The sequence below is a fragment of the Lissotriton helveticus genome, chromosome 4_1 (genome assembly GCF_964261635.1).
Source record: "Lissotriton helveticus chromosome 4_1, aLisHel1.1, whole genome shotgun sequence".
In the NCBI taxonomy this organism is placed as follows: Eukaryota; Metazoa; Chordata; class Amphibia; order Caudata; family Salamandridae; genus Lissotriton; species Lissotriton helveticus.
This window is the reverse complement of record NC_136063.1, coordinates 85,532,801-85,556,350: the sequence shown is the minus strand read 5'-3', so window position 1 is coordinate 85,556,350 and position 23,550 is coordinate 85,532,801. Positions and strand designations below refer to the sequence as shown.

Here is a 23,550-nt window from a genome sequence, read left to right as displayed (position 1 = left end):
TTATTATGAAAAATGAGTGCTCCACCTGCAACCACACGCTAAGATTAAGCACTGCACACCACTTTAATCTAAATCCACCAAATGGAGCCATTTCATTGCAATAATGTATAAACGTTTTGTCCATGGTCGACCACAATATAGCAAACATAAATGCTGCAAAATCACTAGATTAGATTGAGATTTTAAGCACCTCACTCAGGGCTGACCTCACTTACTAAAGACCAGACTCGTCACATGTATAGATCTCAAACCTCCACTTCTGCACCACACACTAAAATGAATGCATATTGAAGCTGAAAGTCATTTCACACTGCACTGCATCATACCAGAGCTCTCATTGTGCTACTCTGACTGCTGCGCTACCACCAGGAAATGTGGTTCCCTGGTGGTTGTGGAGGTCCGCCGCCATAGTCTTAATACAGCAGTCGGACCACTGGTGTGGCAGTCCTCATCCGCCACCGCACCTTCACCATGGGAACTCGTAATCAGGCCCTTAGACTACCAAACATGATTTGCACTGGCATCAATATAGAATCTTATTTGTTTGCCATTTGGTACGACCTCCAGTAATAAGTCGTTCAAAATGGACTTCCCACTTTCCTAATCCTGGACCTCTCTTAGACCTTTGATACAGTGCACCTTACTCCCTTACCACACAGACTCAACAATCTCAGAATACAAGGGACTTCGCTGTAGTGGATCTCATATCTTATAAATAGTTCTCAAATAATCTCCCTTTCTTCGCCACGGCCACACTTTCCTCTCCTCTGCAGATGTCTCTTAATGCTCCATGACCATATGCCTATCCCAACCATTTAATGGACATCATCCAGTCTTTTAGCCTCTTCTGCAGCCGCTATGCTCACAATCCCCATGTAACCCTAAAAGTGAAAGATTTTAGAAGGAGACCGGCTCACCCTAGATGCTTGCCTTTTAACAGTGGATTAATAAATGTCACAACAATCTAAACCTCAGCGCTTCAGAAACAGAAATACTCACTTGTAGAACACCATTCCCCGAAGATTCTTATTACTAGGACTTCTCCGCCACTCCCAATCACTATCAGCAAAATTAGGACCCTCTCTCTTTTCTATTTCAGGAAAACAAGGTTACCAAACACAATAGCACTGCTCCTGACCGTAATCTATGAACAACCAGCTCTATCGATCACCAGGTCGGTAGTGAATTTTCTGATTCTGGATGGGGTAGCGTTGCAGAGCTTGGCCATCTGAACCTCAAAAGAAACCCCAATAAGGCAGAACGTTTTGACTCGAAGTGTGGTCAGGAGCAGTGCTATTGTTGAGCAGGTCAGTCTTGGTTAGTAGGTGCAGAAATTCTGTAGTAAATAAGATCAGCCTGGCATCATGGATTCTGCAAGCTTTTAAGATAAACATGGCTATTGGGAATCAGTGAAGGGCTTGGAGGGGTAGGTGATGTGATCATGATTGTGGATGTGTAGTAGCAGTCCTGCTTAAGCATTCTGATGCTGTGGTCTGCATTGGTTAAAGCATGTGGCTTGCCCTGCACCTTTGACAAATCCATTAGCATATTCTAAGCTGGGAGAACTATAGGGATGGTAGCCTGTACCCTTGGAGGGAATCTACTCTCTGGGAAGATAAAAATGCAAGGTCCCCATGGTGAAGGCGTGTTTGGTAACCTTGTTTTCCTGAAATAGAAAAGAGAGAGGGTCCTAATTTTGCTGATTGTGATTGGGAGTGGCGGAGAAGTCCTAGTAATAAGAATCTTCGGGGAATGGTGTTCTACAAGTGAGTATTTCTGTTTCTGAAGTGCTGAGGTTTAGATTGTTGTGACATTTATTAATCCATTGTTAAAAGGCAAGCATCTAGGGTGAGCCGGTCTCCTTCTAAAATCTTTCACTTTTAGGGTTACATGGCGATTGTGAGCATAGCGGCTGCAGAAGAGGCTAAAAGACTGGATGATGTCCATTAAATGGTTGGGATAGGCATATGGTCATGGAGCATTAAGAGACATCTGCAGAGGAGAGGAAAGTGTGGCCGTGGCGAAGAAAGGGAGATTATTTGAGAACTATTTATAAGATATGAGATCCACTACAGCGAAGTCCCTTGTATTCTGAGATTGTTGAGTCTGTGTGGTAAGGGAGTAAGGTGCACTGTATCAAAGGTCTAAGAGAGGTCCAGGATTAGGAAAGTGGGAAGTCCATTTTGAACGACTTATTATTGGAGGTCGTACCAAATGGCAAACAAATAAGATTCTATATTGATGCCAGTGCAAATCATGTTTGGTAGTCTAAGGGCCTGATTACGACTTCCCATGGTGAAGGTGCGGTGGCGGATGAGGACTGCCACACCAGTGGTCCGACTGCTGTATTAAGACTATGGCGGCGGACCTCCACAACCACCAGGGAACCACATTTCCTGGTGGTAGCGCAGCAGTCAGAGTAGCACAATGAGAGCTCTGGTATGATGCAGTGCAGTGTGAAATGACTTTCAGCTTCAATATGCATTCATTTTAGTGTGTGGTGCAGAAGTGGAGGTTTGAGATCTATACACGTGACGAGTCTGGTCTTTAGTAAGTGAGGTCAGCCCTGAGTGAGGTGCTTAAAATCTCAATCTAATCTAGTGATTTCGCAGCATTTATGTTTGCTATATTGTGGTCGACCATGGACAAAACGTTTATACATTATTGCAATGAAATGGCTCCATTTGGTGGATTTAGATTAAAGTGGTGTGCAGTGCTTAATCTTAGCGTGTGGTTGCAGGTGGAGCACTCATTTTTCATAATAACTGTGTTTCTGAGCTCACTTTGTCTCTTTGACAGATTTGCAGGTTTAATTCTGTTTTTCTCTCTTAACCAGATTGTTGCTCTTCATTTGCTCGTGTATCTGGCTTCCTACTGTTACTTATTCATAATAGTGAGACTTATTTTAATCCCAATTTCTCATAAATTAACTATGGTTTTGTTGTATATAATATTGAAAATACTTCACTTCTGAAATGATGAGACTATGAAAGGCGAGGTGCTTCGAAGTTACATCAAAGGCAGGAAAGGGTGGTGCTGCAGAGTTTTTTCTTTTCACCTGGAGGGTGAGAGCAGAAATGGAGAGCCGTATAGTGGCCCGACTCAGCATTTACTATTTTAGAACTGTCAGTGTGAGAACCGGCAGGACCCGGGCCCGGCCCACTAAAGGCCTGGTTGCTTTGCTGTTTGCAGGCCCAATGATGAAACCTTGGCAGTGGCACACTTGGAAGTCGCCTATAAGTGTCGGAGAAATTGTATGTGCGTGTGTGTGCCTGAGAACTAGATGGTTACACGACCTAGTGTGTAAGATACCAAGCACATTACAGTTACACAACAACATTACATAAGGTTTATGATAGATTCGCTCGCAACCCACTATGTCAGGTTCACACCAGTGTGTGTGTGTGTTTTTCTGCAGTTTTACTTAGCGCGAACACGACCCGCAAGCATTGCAGCGCTTTTCATAAGCACACAAGAACACATTCATTTTATTACGCACAGGGTGATTGATTTTGTCTGGTGGTGTAGTGATGGGCACAACGGTCTTAATGCACAGAGCCACAGAGGATGGCAATACATGCACCCATTTCTAAGTTACCTCGGCCGTAAAAGTGCATGTGTACTCGTTAAAGTTAGTGTTACCCTAGTGTTTGAAAAATAAATTGTTATCTTTTCATTTCCAGCGCCTGGTCAAGCCTGACAACCTGAGACATTAGCGCATTTTGGGCCAATTTTTCGCAAACAAGAGGACCCCAACCTCCTTTGCTGCTCTCTCACCTGACCCCAGCTACAACCCAGCAAACACCAGTGACCAGTGTTAAAGGTAAGGAAACTGATGCTATATATTTCTTTTACATGGGAGTTAGGGCTATGTATCTGGTCACTCTCCAGGCCCTGAAGCAGTGTCTCTTTCAGTGCCTCCAGCAACCACTATGGCACAGAGAGGCAGGAGCGAGTATGGCTCTATTTTTAGCAGTCATTTGAGATGTATTAGGATAATCCACAAGATATATGTATAATGTATTTATACTGAAATGTGATATTATTGCACTGCACCTTATACGTTGTACTTTGATTATTGACAGGTTTCTTTAATATATATATATATTGGTAAGGCCAGCAACACACCATCAGGAATACAGTACAAGAGCTGATTACAAAGTCATTCCAGTCACTGCTACTTGAACAAAAACTACAGATAAAACAATTAGGACCTCATCAGCCTGAAATGAACCTACAGCAAACTACCCAGGACAGAGGAGAAATGTCAAAACGTACATTCTCAAATGCCTGGTACAAAAACGCTGATTGGCTTACAGGGTGCCCTATAAGAAATTCTCTGTTCTGCTTCCCCTGCTTGCTGTTTGGCGGTGACTTTTCTTGGACACGGCAAGGAATGGTCGACCTGAAGCACATCGCTGAAAAAATAAAGAAGCATGCGCTCACAAGAAATCATCTGGAAAACCTGACAAGACTGGGAATGTTGGGGGAAGACGCACCAATTGAGCAGCAGATAAATGGTGCGTATCGCAAATCCATTCAAAAACCTAATGAAGCTGTTGATAAGAACAGACAAAATCTATCCAAGATCATTGATTGCATTCGTTTCTGTGGTGATTTCGAACTGGCATTGCGAGGCCATGACGAATCAGAAACTTCCTCAAAACCTGGGATCTTCCGAGGCCTAGTGGATTTAATGTCAACCATAGACCAGGATTTGGAAAGACATTTAGCACGTGCTACAGTCTTTAAGTGCACCTCTAATACAATACAAAATGAACTCCTTGACTGTATGCTCGAAATTATAAGAAGCCATATTGTGCAAGAGTTGCGAAACACACACTTTGTGGCTATTCAGGCTGAGGACACCACTGATGTGTCCACTCAAACACAGTCCGTGTTAGTGTTTCGGTACCTTGACAGTGACAGAAACGTTGTGGAAAGATTTTATGGCTTCAAACATTTAAGTGACTCTAGTGCAGCAACCATCACTAAACAATACTGGATCAACTGGACTTAATTTTCCCGGACCTGCCTCAAAAACAAAAACTTTTCGCACAAAGCTATGATGGTGCGTCCGTAATGAGTGGAAGCCTTAGTGGAGTACAGAAACGAATTCGAGATGTGTACCCTAATGCTCATTTTGTGCACTGTTACGCCCACCAACTCAATCTTATTATGCAACAGGCGGTATCAAAGATCAGAGAGACACGAGTTTTCTTTCAGGATATCGGAGGCACAGCAGGATTCTTCACACGTTCCCCCAAAAGAACAAAAGCCCTTCATGAGATTGTGGACAAAAGCGTACCAAGGGGATCCTCAACTCGTTGGAACTTTCACATTCGTACAGTCAACTTAATCTTTGAACAGAGGGAGGGCCTTGAGAAATGTTTTGTCGCCATAGCATCCAGAGCAGACTTTGATCACACAAGTCAGGGTGAAGCCCATGGCTTTATTAGAACACTACAAGACAAAGAGTTTCAGTTCTTACTGTTTTTATTTCATGACATAATGACTCCTGTTGATGTGTTATACGATCAGTTGCAAAAAAGACCTAGATACTGCCTCTGTGAAAGCCAATACATCTGCATTTGTACAACAGATTATGAAAGTGAGAGATGGGGTTTACGATTTAGAGAGCAAACTGCCGGAGAATTCTATTTTTGCAAACCGCACACAAAACATCACCTCTCTGGTTCGAATTGGAAAGGAGGTATGTGACATTGTAATTGTGCAGGCAAAAGAACATTTTTCATTCACAAAACATTTGGTGAGTGCAACTTTATTGCAAAGTAAAGAGTTTGCACAATATGATGAATCCTTCCCTGAGCGTGCTCTGAATCTGGCTGTGGAAGCATATCCTATGCTCAAAAAAGAGCAGCTGAGAACTGAGCTATCTGTACTCTACAGAATGCCTGTGTACCGGAAGGCCACAAGCGCCTTGACTTTGCTGAGTTTAATTTATAAACTGCATATGGAAAACTCACTTACAGAGACAGTGACTTTACTAAAAATTGTGATTACGACTCCAATGACAACAGTAGAAGCTGAACGATGTTTTTCAGCCTTAAAGCGCATAAAGACATTCGTCAGGAAAACCATGCTAGGGGAAAGACTAAATGCTTTGGCGATGCTATCTGTAGAGAGCAAGCTAGTCCAAAAGATACCGGACTTCAACATGAAAGTAATTGACAAGTTTGCTACACTGAAAGAAAGTCGTGCGGATTTCATTTACAAAAAGTGAATGCTGCTACTTGTTTGTTGAATACAAAAAATTCTGATTGAGGTAAGAAATGCATTATTATCTCTGTTTTTGAAAGTTTTGTAGTGTTTGTTCTATTTGGAGACTACACAGATTTGCTCACCTTTGTTCACTGGCCGGACCTGTCTCCCGCAGGGTGAACGATTCGTTGCTTGTGTTGCCTATCAAAACTTTCCCCTTGGCAAATTACAAAAACCTTTTATACCATTTATATTTGGGATACTTGCGTGGACCTATGTGAAGTGTGTGTACAAAGCTCAGCTGAACTAGAATCACGGTACCAGCGCATTGCGCTGCCTCTTTTATATTCAGTATATTGTAAGACTGTTTTTCTTCCCCCACCTTTCCTTGTTTTGTTTCCCTGTTTTCCCCTTGCTTGCCATTCGTTACTCTAGAGTCTAATATTCAGTATGTTGCAAGACTGTTTTTCTTCCCCCGCCTTTCCTTGTTTTGTTTCCCTGTTTTCCCCTTGCGTGCCATTCGTTACTCTAGAGTCTAATAGAGTCGGAAGGCCGTAGGGGAAGACTGTGGACTTTTCTTCAAGTCACTGACGCTCCTGCGGAACGAGCCTGGCAACCATTACACTGCTGTGCAACTTCTTCTACTCTTAGAGCTGAGATTTCCATGAAAGTCTTATGGTCTGAATCAGCACCTGAGCATAATAGGACAGAATGTATGAAGCTCTATGGTAATACTGAATAAGCAGCTACCTATGGTATGCCATCTATTAATGTAATAACTGCACTTTCACAATTGCTTTATTGACCTTCCTGCTTTATCAAATTTGCTTGAAAATGCACTATTTTTCTTCTTTTTTTTCAAAATTTTCTTGGGGGGGGCGGTAATCCCCCCAAACCCCCCTTTTGGGGTTTGGGCTCGCTTGCTGCGCTCGCTCGCTACGGTGCTGTATGCTAATTAGTTTGCGCCCCACCACTTTAAAATCTCACCCACCGCCCCTGTTAACCATGCGGTCCGGTTGAATCGCCTGGTTGAGATTGAAATAGAAGGCTCAGCACTAAATTTGTTCTGCTCTTCTCTTTCACTCAGAGAACAGTTGGTTGCTCTGGGGCAATTGGTTTCTAAGACCTTGACTTTGCGGTGTGGGGTCCTTCAGAGCTCGTCACTGAGCCCTACGTTGTTTAACATTTGTGTAGCCCCCTTTACAAGACTAATTTGAGCTTTTTGGATTTGCTCCAGTCCAATACGCAGATGACACACTGATTGTGGTGTCTATCTCGGAGGATGTGGATGAAATGGGCTTCCTGACATGCTTTACCATGGCGGCAATGCCGCCACAGAAAGGCATGCGAAGACTCCCTGCGGGGGCCCGTTGCGGGCCCCCTCGGAGTCCGGGGGGTGGGGGGTGCACATGGGTACCCACCCGCATTTCTAAGTGCAACATGGCAGGCACCGCGCTGTGCCTGTCATTTTGTGCTTTGAAATGCACAACGTGCATTTTTACCATTTCGGCGGGCGGCGCTTTCTGCACCGCCCGCCGCAATGGTATAAATACAGGATGCGCCCGCCTGTATGGTGGGCTCATCCTAATGCTCAAGGCGGGACCGCCGCTCCTATGGCGGGCGGTCCCGTTTTGCACGAGGATGGCGGGCGGGCAAGGTCCACCCGCCATCCTAATGACCCCCCTAGTTGCTTCAATGGCTGTAAGGGAGCCACTGAACAATGGATGAACAATACAATTCTTATTCTTAACTCGGCTAAGACCGAAGTTCTTCTGTTTAGCAAAGCTCCTATATCCTGGGGTCAATCTTGGTGGTCCCTGAACCTGAGCTCTCCTCCCACTCCAGTATTAAATCGGTAAGGAATTTGGGTATAATCCTTGATTCTGTTATGTTATGTTATGTTACGTTATGTTATAGGTGTTTGTATAGCGCACGGCTGCCCCAGCCAAGGGGCGTCCCGGCGCTAGCTGCCATTGTCCAAGGGGACAGCTGAAGATGTAAATTGGAGGGGAGGTTATCCTGAAGTGAACACAACATAACTAACTTAAAAGGTGAATTTTAATGGCTTTTCTGAAGGATAAAAGATCATTCATCTCACGGATCTGGGCTGGGAGTCCATTCCTGAGTTTGGGAGCTAGGTATCCAAATGAGTGACCGCCCATTCGGCATAGTTTGATGCGGGGGATGGTAACCAGGTTCTGTCCCTCCGACCGAAGAGTGCGTCGGGGAACGTAGGGAGAGAGGAGTGGGCATAGCATGGGGGGGAGGAGAGTTTCAAAATTTTAAAAGCAAGGCATAAGGTTTTAAAATGGATCCTCTTTTCAACTGGGAGCCAATGTAGGCTCTTGAGAGTAGAGGAAACCGATTTGTGCCAGGGTAGACCCGTCAGGGCTCTCGCGACAGTGTTTTGAACTCGCTGTAATCTGACCTTCACAGCTACGTTAGTTCCCAACAGCAAGGAGCTAGCGTAGTCCAACCGCGAGAGAATTGCTGATTGTACCACCACTTGGCGGGTCTGATGGTCAAAATATTTTAAAATAGGCCGAAGGTTTCGTAAAATTCAAAAACATGTGGCAGCCACTTTTTTAGTATGGTGGGTAAAGTTCAAGGCAGAGTCCAACCATACTCCTAGGTTTTTTACCACATTTTTGGGTACAGGTGGTTGATCCATAGTTTCAGGCCACCAGTTGTTTCCCCAGGCCGTTGTGTCTTTACCTAGCAACAGGGCCTCCATTTTGCCAGCATTAAGTTGGAGGTAGTTTGCTGACATCCAGCTGGTGATGTCTGCGCGGGTTTGTTTGAAATTCTGTGCACTCAGGCCGCTCTCGTCTTTTAGTGCTACCACCAGCTGGGTGTCGTCGGCATAGGATACCAGTGAGAGCCCACGCTTCCTGGCTACATCTGCCAACGGAAGAGCATAAACATTGAACAGGGTGGGGCTGAGAGCAGACCCCTGGGGAACTCCCTGTTCAACGGGACATTCCTTAGAGAGGAAAGGTGGAATGGAGACCCTGAAAGATCTGTCTCACAGGAAAGCCTTAAACCAGCTAAGAGCCTGCCCGAGAACCCCTACTTCCTCGAGTCTGGATAACAGCACCTTGTGGGAAACCGTGTCGAAGGCAGCACTGAGGTCTAAAAGAATCAGTGCTGCCGTTCCTCCTGAGTCAAGTATGGTCCGGAGATGTTCAATGACGCTCAGGAGGGCAGTTTCGGTGCTGTGCCCGGCTCGGAATCCATGTTGAGATCTGTCTAGAATGGAATTATTCAGAAAAGGGGGTGGTGATGAACAGAGTGTCTGAATTAAGCAGACCACTCTTACCCAGTCCAAAGATCAGGGCTTGATCATCACCGTTTTTCAGCTCACTGCACCATCCCAGCTCAGAACTTGGCTATATGCAAATTAGTCTGACCCTGGCCCAGTGCATCATGGGAACAGGGCAGACCAAACTACCAAGCCAATTCTTATACTGGAAAGGAAACAAGCTACCAGGGACCATTTTCTGGCATTTCAGCCGTCTTCGGCCCGGCTTGCTTGAATCCTGATGGTGCAATGAGCTAGGGACTCACATCTGAGTATACCCTTCCACGCTTATGGTGGACAAAAATGATTCAGAAAAGGGGGTGGTGATGAACATAGTGTCTGAATTAAGCAGACCACTCTTACCCAGTCCAAAGATCAGGGCTTGATCCATCACCGTTTTTCAGCTCACTGCACCATCCCAGCTCAGAACTTGGCTATATGCAAATTAGTCTGACCCTGGCCCAGTGCATCATGGGAACAGGGCAGACCAAACTACCAAGCCAATTCTTATACTGGGAAGGAAACAAGCTACCGGGGACCAGTATCTGGCATTTCAGCCGTCTTCGGCCCGGCTTGCTTGAATCCTGATGGCGAAATGAGCTAGGGACTCACATCTGAGTATACCCTTCCACGCTTATGGTGGACAAAAGTGATTCAGAAAAGGGGGTGGTGATGAACAGAGTGTCTGAATTAAGCAGACCACTCTTACCCAGTCCAAAGATCAGGGCTTGATCCATCACCGTTTTTCAGCTCACTGCACCATCCCAGCTCAGAACTTGGCTATATGCAAATTAGTCTGACCCTGGCCCAGTGCATCATGGGAACAGGGCAGCCCAAACTACCAAGCCAATTCTTATACTGGGAAGGAAACAAGCTACCGGGGACCGGTTTCTGGCATTTCAGCCGTCTTCGGCTGAAATGCCAGCTCAGAACTTGGCTATATGCAAATTAGCCCTGATCTTTGGACTGGGTAAGAGTGGTCTGCTTAATTCAGACACTCTGTTCATCACCACCCCCTTTTCTGAATCGTTTTTGGCCACTATAGGTGTGGCAGGGTATACTCAGACATGAGTCCCTTGCTCACTGCACCATCAGGATTCAAGCAAGCCGGGCCAACGACGGCTGAAATGCCAGAAACCGGTCCCCGGAAGCTTGTTTCCTTCCCAGTATAAGAATTGGCTTGGTAGTTTGGTTTGCCCTGTTCCCATCATGCACTGGGACAGGAACAGACTAATTTGCATGTAGCCAGGTTCTGAGCTGGGATGGTGCAGTGAGCTAAAAAACGGTGATGGATCAAGCCCTGATCTTTGGACTGGGTAAGAGTGGTCTGCTTAATTCAGACACTCTGTTCATCACCACCCCCTTTTCTGAATCGTTTTTGGCCACTATAGGTGTGGCAGGGTATACTCAGACATGAGTCCCTTGCTCACTGCACCATCAGGATTCAAGCAAGCCGGGCCGACGACGGCTGAAATGCCAGAAACCGGTCCCCGGAAGCTTGTTTCCTTCCCAGTATAAGAATTGGCTTGGTAGTTTGGTTTGCCCTGTTCCCATCATGCACTGGGACAGGAACAGACTAATTTGCATGTAGCCAGGTTCTGAGCTGGGATGGTGCAGTGAGCTAAAAAAAGGTGATGGATCAAGCCCTGATCTTTGGACTGGGTAAGAGTGGTCTGCTTAATTCAGACACTCTGTTCATCACCACCCCCTTTTCTGAATCGTTTTTGGCCACTATAGGTGTGGCAGGGTATACTCAGACATGAGTCCCTTGCTCACTGCACCATCAGGATTCAAGCAAGCCGGGCCGACGACTGCTGAAATGCCAGAAACCGGTCCCCGGAAGCTTGATTTCTTCCCAGTATAAGAATTGGCTTGGTAGTTTGGTTTGCCCTGTTCCCATCATGCACTGGGACAGGAACAGACTAATTTGCATGTAGTCAGGTTCTGAGCTGGTATGGTGCCGTGAGCTAAAAAACGGTGATGGATCAAGCCCTGATCTTTGGACTGGGTAAGAGTGGTCTGCTTAATTCAGACACTCTGTTCATCACCACCCCCTTTTCTGAATAGAATGGAATTAGACACCAAAAAGTTGGTCAAGGTGGAATTAACATGGGCTTCTGCCACTTTGGCTGGCCAGGGGAGCAGAGAGATTGGCCTGAAATTCTCAGGGAGGTTAGGGTCAAGTGAGGGTTTTTTTTATAATGGGAGAGACCCATGCTTGCTTCCAGGTGGCGGGAATGTTGGCCGTAAGGAAGGAGGAGTTAGTTATATCTCTGAGTGGGCCTAGTATTAGTTCACCAGCTTCTCTAAAAAATTCAGGTTTCAGGGGATCTGCGGGGGAACCGGATTTAATTTTGCCGCATAGTGTCAGATAATTTACATGACTAATGGCCGGAATGATGAAGAGTTTGGGTCTATGAGAGTCGGTTATGGAAGTGGGTTGAGACGTAGTCGTAAACAAGTTGTAGATTTTCTTAATTTTATCCAAGAAAAAAGTGGCCAGATTATCACAGAGAACAGGAGAGGTGTTAGGGTTATTTACAGTTTTCTTAGCGCTAAGCTCTTTCAGGATTCTAAAAATAGTTTTAGAAGCGTTCTGGCTGTTGTGAATCTCAGTGGCGTAATATGCAGCTCTGGTTCTACATATATTGCGGTGGTAGCTTTTTTGTAGCTGGACATATAGGCTCTTGGATGTGGGATCATAGTCCCTTCTCCATCTATGCTCTACTATTTTTAATTCTTTTCTTAGTAAAGTAAGCTCATTGTTGAACCAAGGGCTGGATTCATGGGTTCGAGGTTATATCCATTGAACTGGAATCAGCGAATCTAAAGCTTTGTTTATCTGGTCACAGAGACTGTCATACTCTAGATTGGGATCTTCATTAAGCATGGGGGAATCTGCTGTGAGAAGGGCGTGGAATTCCTCAAGACAAATTTTTTTCCACGGTCTTTTCTTAACCTGGTGGGTAGGATTAGGGTATGAGTCGCTCCCAGAGGGTAAATCCATAGTCACTAGGTGGTGATCTGTTCAAGTCATGGGGATGGGTGGTTTAACCTTCAGGTTGGGCAGGTTGGAGAAGATCGGGTCTAGGAGGTGCATACCACTATGCGTGGGCCCACTCACAAGTTGACAGAGCTGTAAGGCAGCTAAATCAGCAATTAAGGAATTGATCTTATCTGTGGTGGTGTCAAAGTGAATATTTAAGTCCCCAATAATAGAGAAATTGGTGGTTTTAATAACCAAGGAGCAGGCATTCTCTAGGAGAGATCTTATAAAGTTTGCATCAGCACCCAGAGGTCTGTAGATCAAAAGACCCGTGAGGGTAAGTTGGGGGTTAATCTTGATATTATATCGGGCGCATTCACAGTCCTCAATCTCTAGTCTAGTGAAGGTACACGTAAGGTGGGATTTAGCTATCATCGCTATCCCACCACCCCTAGTGTGTCTGTTTAGGGTATACGTAGTGAAGCCCTTCGGGGTTGCTAGATTTACAACAGAGTCCATATCATCCTTCAGCCACGTTTCGGTTACAAATAAGATGTCTAGGGTGTGATTGGACAGTAAATCGTGGATTTCCAGGTGGTGCTTTGGTAGGGCCCTGATATTCAGTAGTCCTAGACTGAGGTTTTGAAAAGGGGCTTTGATGCAAGACGGTAGAAGTGAAAGGGTTGGTGAGGGGAAACCACAAGGACAAACAGCGAGGGTGTTGCTGTGAGAAAGGCAGAATTTAGTCCAGTTGTCATGCCAACGATTGAGAGGTAATAACTTGTGTTTTGAGTATCTAAAATCACCTTTCTTAATTACTCCTGGTGCCTGGGCGAGGGGCGACGTACAGGCGCGGACGGGCGCAGACGGGCAGGACTCTGGCGCGACTCTGGCGCAGGTCCGGCGCATCCGCTTCTCTGTCTTTTAATGCACAGATTAATAAATGCACTTCTTCTTGTTCTTTGTGTTGTGTAAGATTAGGAAAAATCTCCCTTTCATCCCGTATGAACTCCAAGAAGTCGGTGGTTAAAGCCTTGGTGGTATCAAGGCTGGACTACTGCAATGCATTATATCAAGGCGTTCTCCAACGCCCTCTGAAATACTTCAATGTTTACAGAATACAGCAGCTCGACGTTTAAACAGAATTCCTAATTTCATGCCGGTGTCTGATACATTACGAGAGTTGCGTCGGCTCCCAATGGAAACAAGAGTCCGGTTTAAGGCTCTGAGTTTAACACATAAAACACTATGGAGATGGCCCAGCATACCTGAAGAAAAATCTTGTTTGGTATAGTCCTCCTCAAACTTAACGCTCAACTAACTCTTAGACTGTAGTGTTAAGGTTAGAAACTTGAAAACCAAGACTTGGGGAGGTAGGAGGTTTGTCAATTGTACTGCACATCTCTAGAGCAGCCTACCTGAACATCTAAGAGGTCAATCTGATCAAAGCAACTTCAGGAAACAGCTTCAAACCTGGCTATTCTCCACCCAAAGTAGTTAGATGCAACTGCGAGTCTTGTTGGTTTGTTCCCTACTCAGGGATGTAGTTATTAGTGCCAAGACCCCATTGGCGATGGCATGCGTTACAAGCATATCAATTTCAATTTCCACAATATGTCAACAAATAGCCACAGACTGTACATACTATGCGTACGAGCCAAGAATCACATCTACAAAAAATGTTTTGTTACCAAGGTTCGAGTTCTAAGACGCTTTCATGATCAACCAATGCGAGATGAGAGTGCCTACCGCCACAGATTGCACTGTTGTGTGTTTCAGATAATGTCTTATGTTTATTTACTGTTGGTGGAGGGCAGTCCCCTGATTGTTGACGTTTGTGAAACTGCACCTAAAAGCCCATCAGCTGAAGAAAGGCGCTATCTTCTACACTACATTGGGTCATGGATCGGTCCTATAAAGACTTCAATCACTATGTTTAACAGTTCATATAAACATTGACTCTTCCTCGCCCATCCACATTCCTGGTGCCCTGACTCCCAGTGTCCAGTGCTCTTGCACCCTCAGTCTTGTGAAGCTACTTTATTTTTCAACACGTCATTGTTCCGCTGGTTGGTATCCGTTCTTTTAAACGGCTTACTTGTGTTGGGTTCTGAATATCACCTAATTATAACCTGCTTGGAGTTAGCAGTATCTGTGTTTAGATTCAGGAGTGCCTGCGATAGGAGCAAAGGTCAGCTGGAACTGAGTGAGCAGTGCCTGTTCATGGATTAAGCAGGGACTGTGTTTTCATCAATAGTGATCGTGCCCCTGGGCTTGGAGTCAGCATTACCTGTAGTGAGTCTGGGGTGGTTGTTTCTGGAGTCAACAGTGCCTGTGATCTGAATCAGAATTACCTGTAATCCAGTGAGCAGTGCCTGTCCATGGAGTGAGCATTAAGTGTACTGGAGTCACGAGTGCATGTATATGGAGTAAAGAAAATGTATTTATAATTTAGTGAGTAGTGCCTGTGCCTGGAGTCAGCAGTGCCTGTGTTGGGAATCAATGATGGCTATAATGGAGTCAGCAGCACATGTGTTTTGCATCAGTAGTGCCTGTGTTTGAAGTCAGGAATGCCTGTAGCGCTCATGCTGGGAGACTGGAATGCCTGTGACTGGAGTTACCAGTACCAGAGTTTGGAAAGAGATTATCTGTATTTGCGTGAGCATTGCCTGTTTGTGGTTTTAGCAGTGACAGTATTTCACATCAGTAGTGCCCATGTTTAGCAGCGCCTGTATTTGTAGTCAGCATTATTTATCATGAATCGTGAGTGACTGTTCTTGGAGTGTTCAGTGCCTGTGATTTGAAAGAAAAGAGGCTGGGCTTGGAGTCACGTGCCATTGCGTGGAGTCAGTAGTGCCTGTGTTTTAAGTTAGCAGTGCCTGTATTTGGAGTCAGGGTTATTTGTAACTGAGGCAGCAGTGCCTGTGTGTCAGTACTAGATGCACTGGAGACAGTGGTGTTCTGTGTAAGAATTATCCATAACTGAGTGAGCAGTGCCTGTTCTTGGAATCTGGACAGACTATGACTTGAGGGCTATCTGAAATTGAGTCACCAGTGTCTGTGTTTGGATTCAGCAGTACTTGTAATTTAATTCAGCAGTGCCTGTGGTTGAGGCCAGTAGTGCCTGTATCAGCAGTGCCTGTGGTTGAGGCCAGTAGTGCCTGTATCAGCAGTGCATGTGGTTGAGGCCAGTAGTGCCTGCATCAGCAGCGCCTATTTTCAATGAGCAGTGCCTGAGACTGGAGACAATAGTTCCTGTTTTGAATCATATTTTTCTTGCACCAGCAGTACCTGGTTGGAATTAGCATTAGCAGTACCGCGGTCAGCAGTGCCTGTGGAGTGAATGTGATTGAAGTCAGCAGTGCCATTTGCTTGTAGTTTGGGTTACCTGTGTTTGAGTGAACAGTGTCTGCGAAGTAAGCTGTGACAGTGTTTACATTGGTAGAGCATGTGCTTGGAGTCAGTAGTGCCTAGTCACTGAATCGGGAGTGCCTGTGACAGCAGTCTAAACAACTAAACAAGTGCCAATACTGTTATCTCTAAATCAACCTTCTGAGGTTCTCAACACAAAGAATAAAACTTAGTGTGAGTACGAGACTTGGAAATCAGTCGGAATGAATCACTTTTATTTTTATATATTTTTGAAGACATTCGTTGGTTAAATTTCACCAAATTTCACAATTAACATAGAATAAGCAATACAAAAAACAATTTCATAGTAAAAACTTCAACCTCAACTTTCATACATCGTTGATCAACATTACACATTCCATTCTTACACTCTCACACACACCCGACAAGCATACTTTATTTACAATTTATTATACAGTGGTACATATAATTATCACCATAGACAGTAATTTGTTCAACTTTGAGAATTATATCACATATGTAGCTATTTTGAAGATCTTATGGTGTAGCAAAACGGTCTACGCGTTTCGAACCCCTATTGAGTATGGAGTTCTCATCAGGACCTCATAGCTTACGGCTGGAATGTGCCCTAATTCGTTAAGTACCCGGCGTGGAACAATCGCTTCGGGAATGCCAATGAAAAATGCAGGAATTGTTTAATTATTCGTCTTCCTGTGAGTGTTGACTGTGCCAATAGTTGTTTGTGGAACTTTCAATTTGCGATGCGTTCTCTGTCACGCAGCCTGTGTTTACAAAGGCGTGACAGCAGTCAGCAGTGCCAATGTCTGGCATGAGTGCCTGTGATTGGAGCCGGCGTTATGTGTGAGCAGTGCCTGTTTGAGGAATAAGTAGTGACAGTGTTTGACATCAGTAGTCCACGTGCTTGGAGTCAGCAGCGCCTGCTCTTGAAGTCCATGTTAGCTGTAATGAAGTTAGCAGTGCCTGTTCTTGAAGCCCACGTTAGCTGTAATGGTGTCAGCAGTGCTTGTGCATTGAAGAGGCAGTGCCAGTGACTGGAATCAGCAGTGCCCACTTTGAATCAGCAGTCATTGAGTTTTGAATCAGCAGTGCCTGTGTTTGGAGCTAGTAGTGCCTGTGGCTGGAGTCCGGTGTATCTGTGCTGGGGCTCATAAGTGCATACGGTTGGAGTCGGGAGTGCCTGTGACAGGAGTCTGTTATACCTGTTCCAGGAGTTATGGTTATCCGTATTTTAGTGAGCAGTGCCTGTTTTTGGAGTATGTAGTGACAGTAGTGTCCATGTTTAGTTAGCAGTGCCTGGATCTGAAGTTAGGGTTATCTGTAACTGAGCGAGCAGTGCCTGTGTCTGGAGCTATCATTATGTTTTTTGAGATTGAGGAGGGCCTGTGACTGGAGTCGAGAGTGCCTGTATTACGAGTCTGTGTTATTTGAAATGGAGCTGCCTGTCGGTAACCAGCAGTGCCTGTGGTCTCAGTGCCTACATTTGGAGTCGGGTGTGCATGTGGATTCGGTGCTGAATTTTACTTTAATGACAAATTAGGAGGAGAAGGGGTTATATCTGAGCTGGGAGATGGAATGTCACTGCTCCAACAACAGGTGACCTGGCACCCCTCCCCCACACAAGCCACAGCCTCTCCCCCCACACTGGAGTCGCTGCAGCTCCTACACCAGCCTCATCTCTGCTCCTACCCAAACGTAGAGAAACCCCCTATCTTGGAGACAGAAGAACGGGAAGAGCCTGTGCGTGAAGGGGGTCCGGGGGAAAGTGTAGAGAAGCTCCATGGAGTCCGCATTGTACAGGGACAGCCGCCCCCCCTTGTAGTCCAGATACACCCCCAGCTTCAGGGGCTCCTCACGAGGGGACAGAGGGGTCTCAGGGGAGGTCAGAGCCCTGTACTGACCCTTCCACCTCTCCACAGCCCAGACTCCCCCCTCAGGGGACCATGTGATCTGTCCCTTCCTCTCCACAGACTCTGCTGCGACCCCCACAGTCAATCCCCCCTCCTGCAGCAGCTGCACCTCCCAGTAATGTCTGCCAGAGGTGAACCCCTCACTCCCCAGCACACAGGGCCAGGAGGTAAATCTCTTGGGGGTGTCCATCAGGGGCTGGGCTATGCCTGTCCATCTAACACGTCTCTCCCCCTCGGATAGGCGGAGCTGCGGATGTGCTGTGTCTGGATCCAGAGTCACCATCACTGCAGAGAAGAGAATCAGAATTAGAGCACAGAGGACCAATCACAAAGAACCACACTGCACTTTACTCTGCACTAGCCAGCACCTACACGGAAGGAGCACACTGTACTATAAAATAAACCGCACTATACTGCAGTTAAAGGAATCTACACACTGTACTGCACTAGACAGTACCTATCCTATCATGGTCTACTGAGCTACACTGCACCATACAGCAACTACATGCAAGGAGCGCACTGTACTACACAATACACTGCACTGCACCACACCTACCTGGAAGGAGCACACTGTACTGTAAAATACACTGCACTACACCACACCTACCTGGAAGGAGCACACTGCACTGTACAATACACTGCACTACACCACACCTACCTGGAAGGAGCACACTGCACTGTACAATGCACTGCACTACACCACACCTACCTGGAAGGAGCACACTGCACTGTACAATACACTGCACTACACCACACCAACCTGGAAGAAGCACACTGCACTGTACAATACACTGCACTACACCACACCTACCTGGAAGGAGGGCACTGTACTGTACAATACACTGCACTAGACCACACCTATCTGGAAAGAGCACACTGTACTATACAATACACTTGCACTACACCACACGTATCTGGAAGGAGTACAATGTACTGTACAATATAATGCACTACAACACACCTACCTGGAAGGAGCGCACTGTAATGTACTGTACTACTCTACATTAGCAGAACCAATCCGGAAGGAGCACATTGCAGTGCACTGTAAACTGAACTAAACAGCATCTATCTGGACGCACTGCACTGCACAATATACAACATTACATTGTACCCACCTGGAAAGAACACAGTGTACTGTACACTGCACTATGCAGGACCTATCACAAAGAACCACAATGTACCTCACACTGCATGCAAGGAGTGCACTGTAATGTACTGCACTAGCAGCACCTACCTGGAAGGATACACTGAAAAGCCCTAGACACCACCTAATCTGAAAGAAGCATACTTATGTGGAGTGTACGCTGCACTAGAAAGTACTTATCGGTAAGGAGCGCTCTGTACAGTACACTGTGCTGGACATCACCTATCGGGAAGGCGTGCACTGCACTGAACACTGCACTAGACGGCGCCGATCTGGAGGAGCAGAGATGAGCTTTATACACACTTCTGTTGTAGAAGGAGCAGCGCACCCACGAGGCGCTAGATATGGAACATTAGGTGGATGTGGTCATGCCAAAACAGGAACTTGTCAGTACACTGCAGTACAGAGTACAACACAGCGAGTGCTTAAGAGCCCACAGTACTTAACACTGCACTACAGCACCCACTGTCCTAGGTGAGACTGCATTAAATCGCGATCTGCACTGAAAATGGTAATTGAGCTGGAGAACACTCTGTAGGTAGCACACACTGCACCAGACAAAATACTGCACCAGATCATGGACTGCACTAAAAAGATAACTGCACAGAACACGGCTAGGCAGACCACTGTGCTAAATACTGCACTAGAGCATCCACAGCACCAAGAGGACACTGTACTAGATGGAGCACTACACTAGACAGCACAATATACTCGAGAGCACACTGAAGACAGCACAGGGCTCTAAAGCACCCACTGTCCTAGACGGTAGACTACACTAGACAGCTTGCTGTACTACAGAGCACTCTGAAGAGAGTTAACTGTGCTAGAGTACACCCCACTGTCCTAGACAGAGCACTGTGCTTGAGAGACCCCTGTACTACACACTGTGATAGATACTCACAGTACTACACTGCATACTGCTCTAGGCCACTCTTTGCACCAGATGATACTCAGTAATACACTGTGCAGGGCAACGCACACTGCACTAGACAGCACACTCCATTAGATGGTGCACAGCTCTAGACAGCACACCACAAAAGACCACTGTACCTGATGTTAAGCTGCACAATATCTCGTAACAATACAGAAAGAACCCTGTGCAGAACGACAGCACAATGTTTTATAATTTAGTAGAGGAGGCACTGTGCACTGCTCTAAACAACACACAATGATAGGCAGCACACTGCAGTAGCTGCTATGCTGCACTGGGCATTACGGTGCTACAGAGCGCACACAGTCCTCGATGCACACTGCACTATTAAGCACACTATACTAGACATACAATCCATTCAACTGAACCCTAAAATAGTGCAATGTACCAGACCGTGCACAGCACAAATTAGCACACTGCATGAGATCGCTCACTGCAATAGGCAGCCCAAAGTGCTACACAATACACTATACACTGCACTAGAACTAACACTACATTAGCACACTGCACAAGAAAATACACTGTACTAGACAGTACATAGTTCTAGGCAGCATACAGCACTGGAGAGCACAACACAAGATACAATACACTATTTCACAAAACACTGCACCAGACAGCACACTGTGTCACACTGTATTAGATGACGCCTTGCTCTAGAGACCACACTGCACTAGACAGTACACTATACTACACTGACCACAGTGATGCACTAGACAGTACACAGTGCTAGGGAGCTCACTGCACTAGATGACACACGGTAATAGACGGTATACTATATTAGAAAGCCCACTGCACTCGACAGCTCACTGCACTAGTGGACACATTGTACTAGACAGAAATCTGTACTAAGCAGTGCACTGTACAAGGTGTCACACTCTGTTGAAAGGTACGCTGCAGTAGACATCACCCTGCCCCAGAGGGCACACTGTACAAGACAGCACAACTAGCAAGATATCTGTGTGGTGTTGAACACTGTACAAGACTGTACCGTGCACAAGACAGCATTAACAAGAACTGTGCACTGTATGGCACACTGCCCTAGAGGGTACACTGTACACAACAGTACCGTGAGCATGAGAGGACTAGCAAAACACGGCACTGTGTGGGACACTGCACTGGAGAGCGCACCGTACAAGACAGTGCAGTGCACAAGCCAGCTCACGTTGCTCTACATATCCTAGTTTACTAGAGATGCCAATGACCAGATACAGCCCCAATTTCAGGCTCCATTTTCACCCTACCATTATTTTGGATGTTTTTAAATCGGAGAGGTAAGTGTGTATGTGTGTGGATATATATATATATATATATATATATATATCTCTATCTCTATCTCTATCTATATCTATATATATATATCTATATATATATATATATATATATATATATATATATATATATATATATATATATATCACTGAAAAAACCATAGGTTATAGACCATATATAGTTAGGAATTAGTATTTACAAAACCTTATTTTACTCACACAAAACCATTGAAATTTGCATATATAGTTAGTTGCACTAACAATATATCGTGCACCCGCAATCCACTGCTAAAGATGTCACATATTACATCATTCATGACATGGTCAGTGACATCACTGATGACATCACTGATGACATCATCCAGTGACTGTATGTTTCTGTAAAGTTAAAATATGTCTTACATATTGAAGAATGAGTGGATATATAAGTGTCTGGATGAAGGATTTAGTAGGTGCATGACTGACTGTATGAGAGAGTGATTAAATGTGTCTACTGAGTGCATGGGTTAGTGATTAAACGGTCTTAATTTGTGCATCATTATGTCTGTTGTTCTGTAAACTGCTGCATGTGTTGATCAGTAGCTATATGAGTAACTATATGGGTTATTGATTGGTTGCCCAAGTATTTGTATGGGAGAGTGAGTGTGTGGGTGGCTGGGAGGTGTGTGACTCTGTGCATAGATGTGTGAACAGTTGATTCACTAGGTGTATGGGTTCAAAACTGCATGTGGAAACAGCTGTATGGGTGGTTGACTGTGTGCATGAGTGTATTAGTGAGTGAATGGATATCTCAGTGCTACATGTCAAAGTAAGTACATATGTAAAACACAGTACATGTGAGAGTTGACATATATAAATTACTGTGTATAAGAGCCAGTGAATGTGTGAGTGGCTGCATGGATCATTGAAAACTTGTATCAGTGATTGTATAAGAGAGTAAATATGTGTTAGAATATGTTTGAATAAGTAAGGTGTGTATAACTGTATAGTTGAGGAAATGGAGGTGTGATTGATTCTTTGCATGACTGACTAGGTGTATGAGTAACTCCATGGATGAGTGACAATCTGTGAGTGTCTGTTTACACTGAGTGTATCTAAGGTTATATTAGAGTCTGAAGAGGTTCATCGTATTATCACATGAATGATGTCATCAGTGATGTTGTCAGTGATGTCATTTGAGTTGTCATCAGTGATGTCACTGACCATGTCATGAATGATGTAATATGTGACATCATCAGCAGTGGATTGCGGGTGCACGATATATAGTTAGTGCAACTAACTATATATGCGAATTTCAATGGGTTTGTGTGAGTAAAATAAGGTTTTGTAAATACGAATTCCTAACTATATATGGTCTATAACCTATGGTTTTTTCAGTGCATTTTCAAGGTTTTGTAAATGCTAATTCGTAACTCTATATGGTCTATAACCTATGGTTTTTTCAGTGAATTTTCAAGGTTTTGTAAATGCTAATTCCTAACTATATATGGTCTATAACCTATGGTTTTTTCAGTGAATTTCAATGGTTTTTTAATAGCAAATATCAAAAGCTGTAAAATGTATTCTTCTTTTAAAGGAAAAATATATTTTATATGTATTTAATATAATTTTTTTATGCATTGCCAAACCCTGACCTCTTAATAGTGCACTGTGGTGGAAATGATTTGGGCACTATGACTGGGGTTGGTCTGGAAATGCTTTTAAAGGCCACCTTTCATCAATTGATGACACTTTTTCCCCAAACTGCCTTAGTATATTCCAATATATGCTAAAGACAGAAATGGAACTGGTCCAACCAATTTTGTCCACAATTTGAGAAAGCACGGAAACATGTGAATAAATCTGTTTCTGCTTACATGAGAGACTTTAGAATGGGTTCAATATACAACAACAACTTGCGTTACAACATGCAAGACATCTACAGAGGAGATGGTGTGCACTTCTCAGATGAGGGGAATAGAATATTCCTCCTGAATTTAAGACTGTGCATTGGAACCTACTTGTAGGTACCTAAATCAGCAAAAGAACCCAAAAGCTCTTTTCAGAGCTACCCTACCTCTGATCATTCAAAACGTTTATCTTTTTCTAACTTTTTTCACTATTTTTCACCAAAGTACGCTCCCCGGTACGCTTACCGGTGCGCGTACCGGTGCGCGTACCGGGCGCTCCCCACGTGAATTTTTTTTTTTTTTTTGCCTATATGAGCGTCCTAAGCCCCCCTCAGAAAACCTAGAGGGTCAGGAAGTGTCTACCGTGCCCCCTTCTACCCATTCCGGACATTGTTTGCCCTCCATCTTGTGTCTCAATTCTACCGAAACACAAAATGGAGGACTCCCGTAACGCTGCCGGTACGCGTACCGGGGCGCGCACCGGTAAGCGCTCGCTAAAAAAAGGTGGG

General features: G+C 45.0%; 1 protein-coding gene across 1 annotated transcript in view; it reads right to left on the bottom strand.

The window, feature by feature from the left end:
* Nucleotides 1-17,381: 17,381 nt before the first annotated feature.
* Nucleotides 17,382-23,550, bottom strand: part of LOC144828381 (E3 ubiquitin-protein ligase TRIM39-like) — a 182,627-nt gene continuing 176,458 nt past the window's right edge. The window contains exon 6 of the mRNA XM_078686495.1: nucleotides 17,382-18,094. Coding sequence (XP_078542621.1) covers nucleotides 17,562-18,094 — 533 coding nt within the window. The 3' untranslated portion in view covers nucleotides 17,382-17,561. The remainder of the gene's footprint in view (nucleotides 18,095-23,550) is intronic.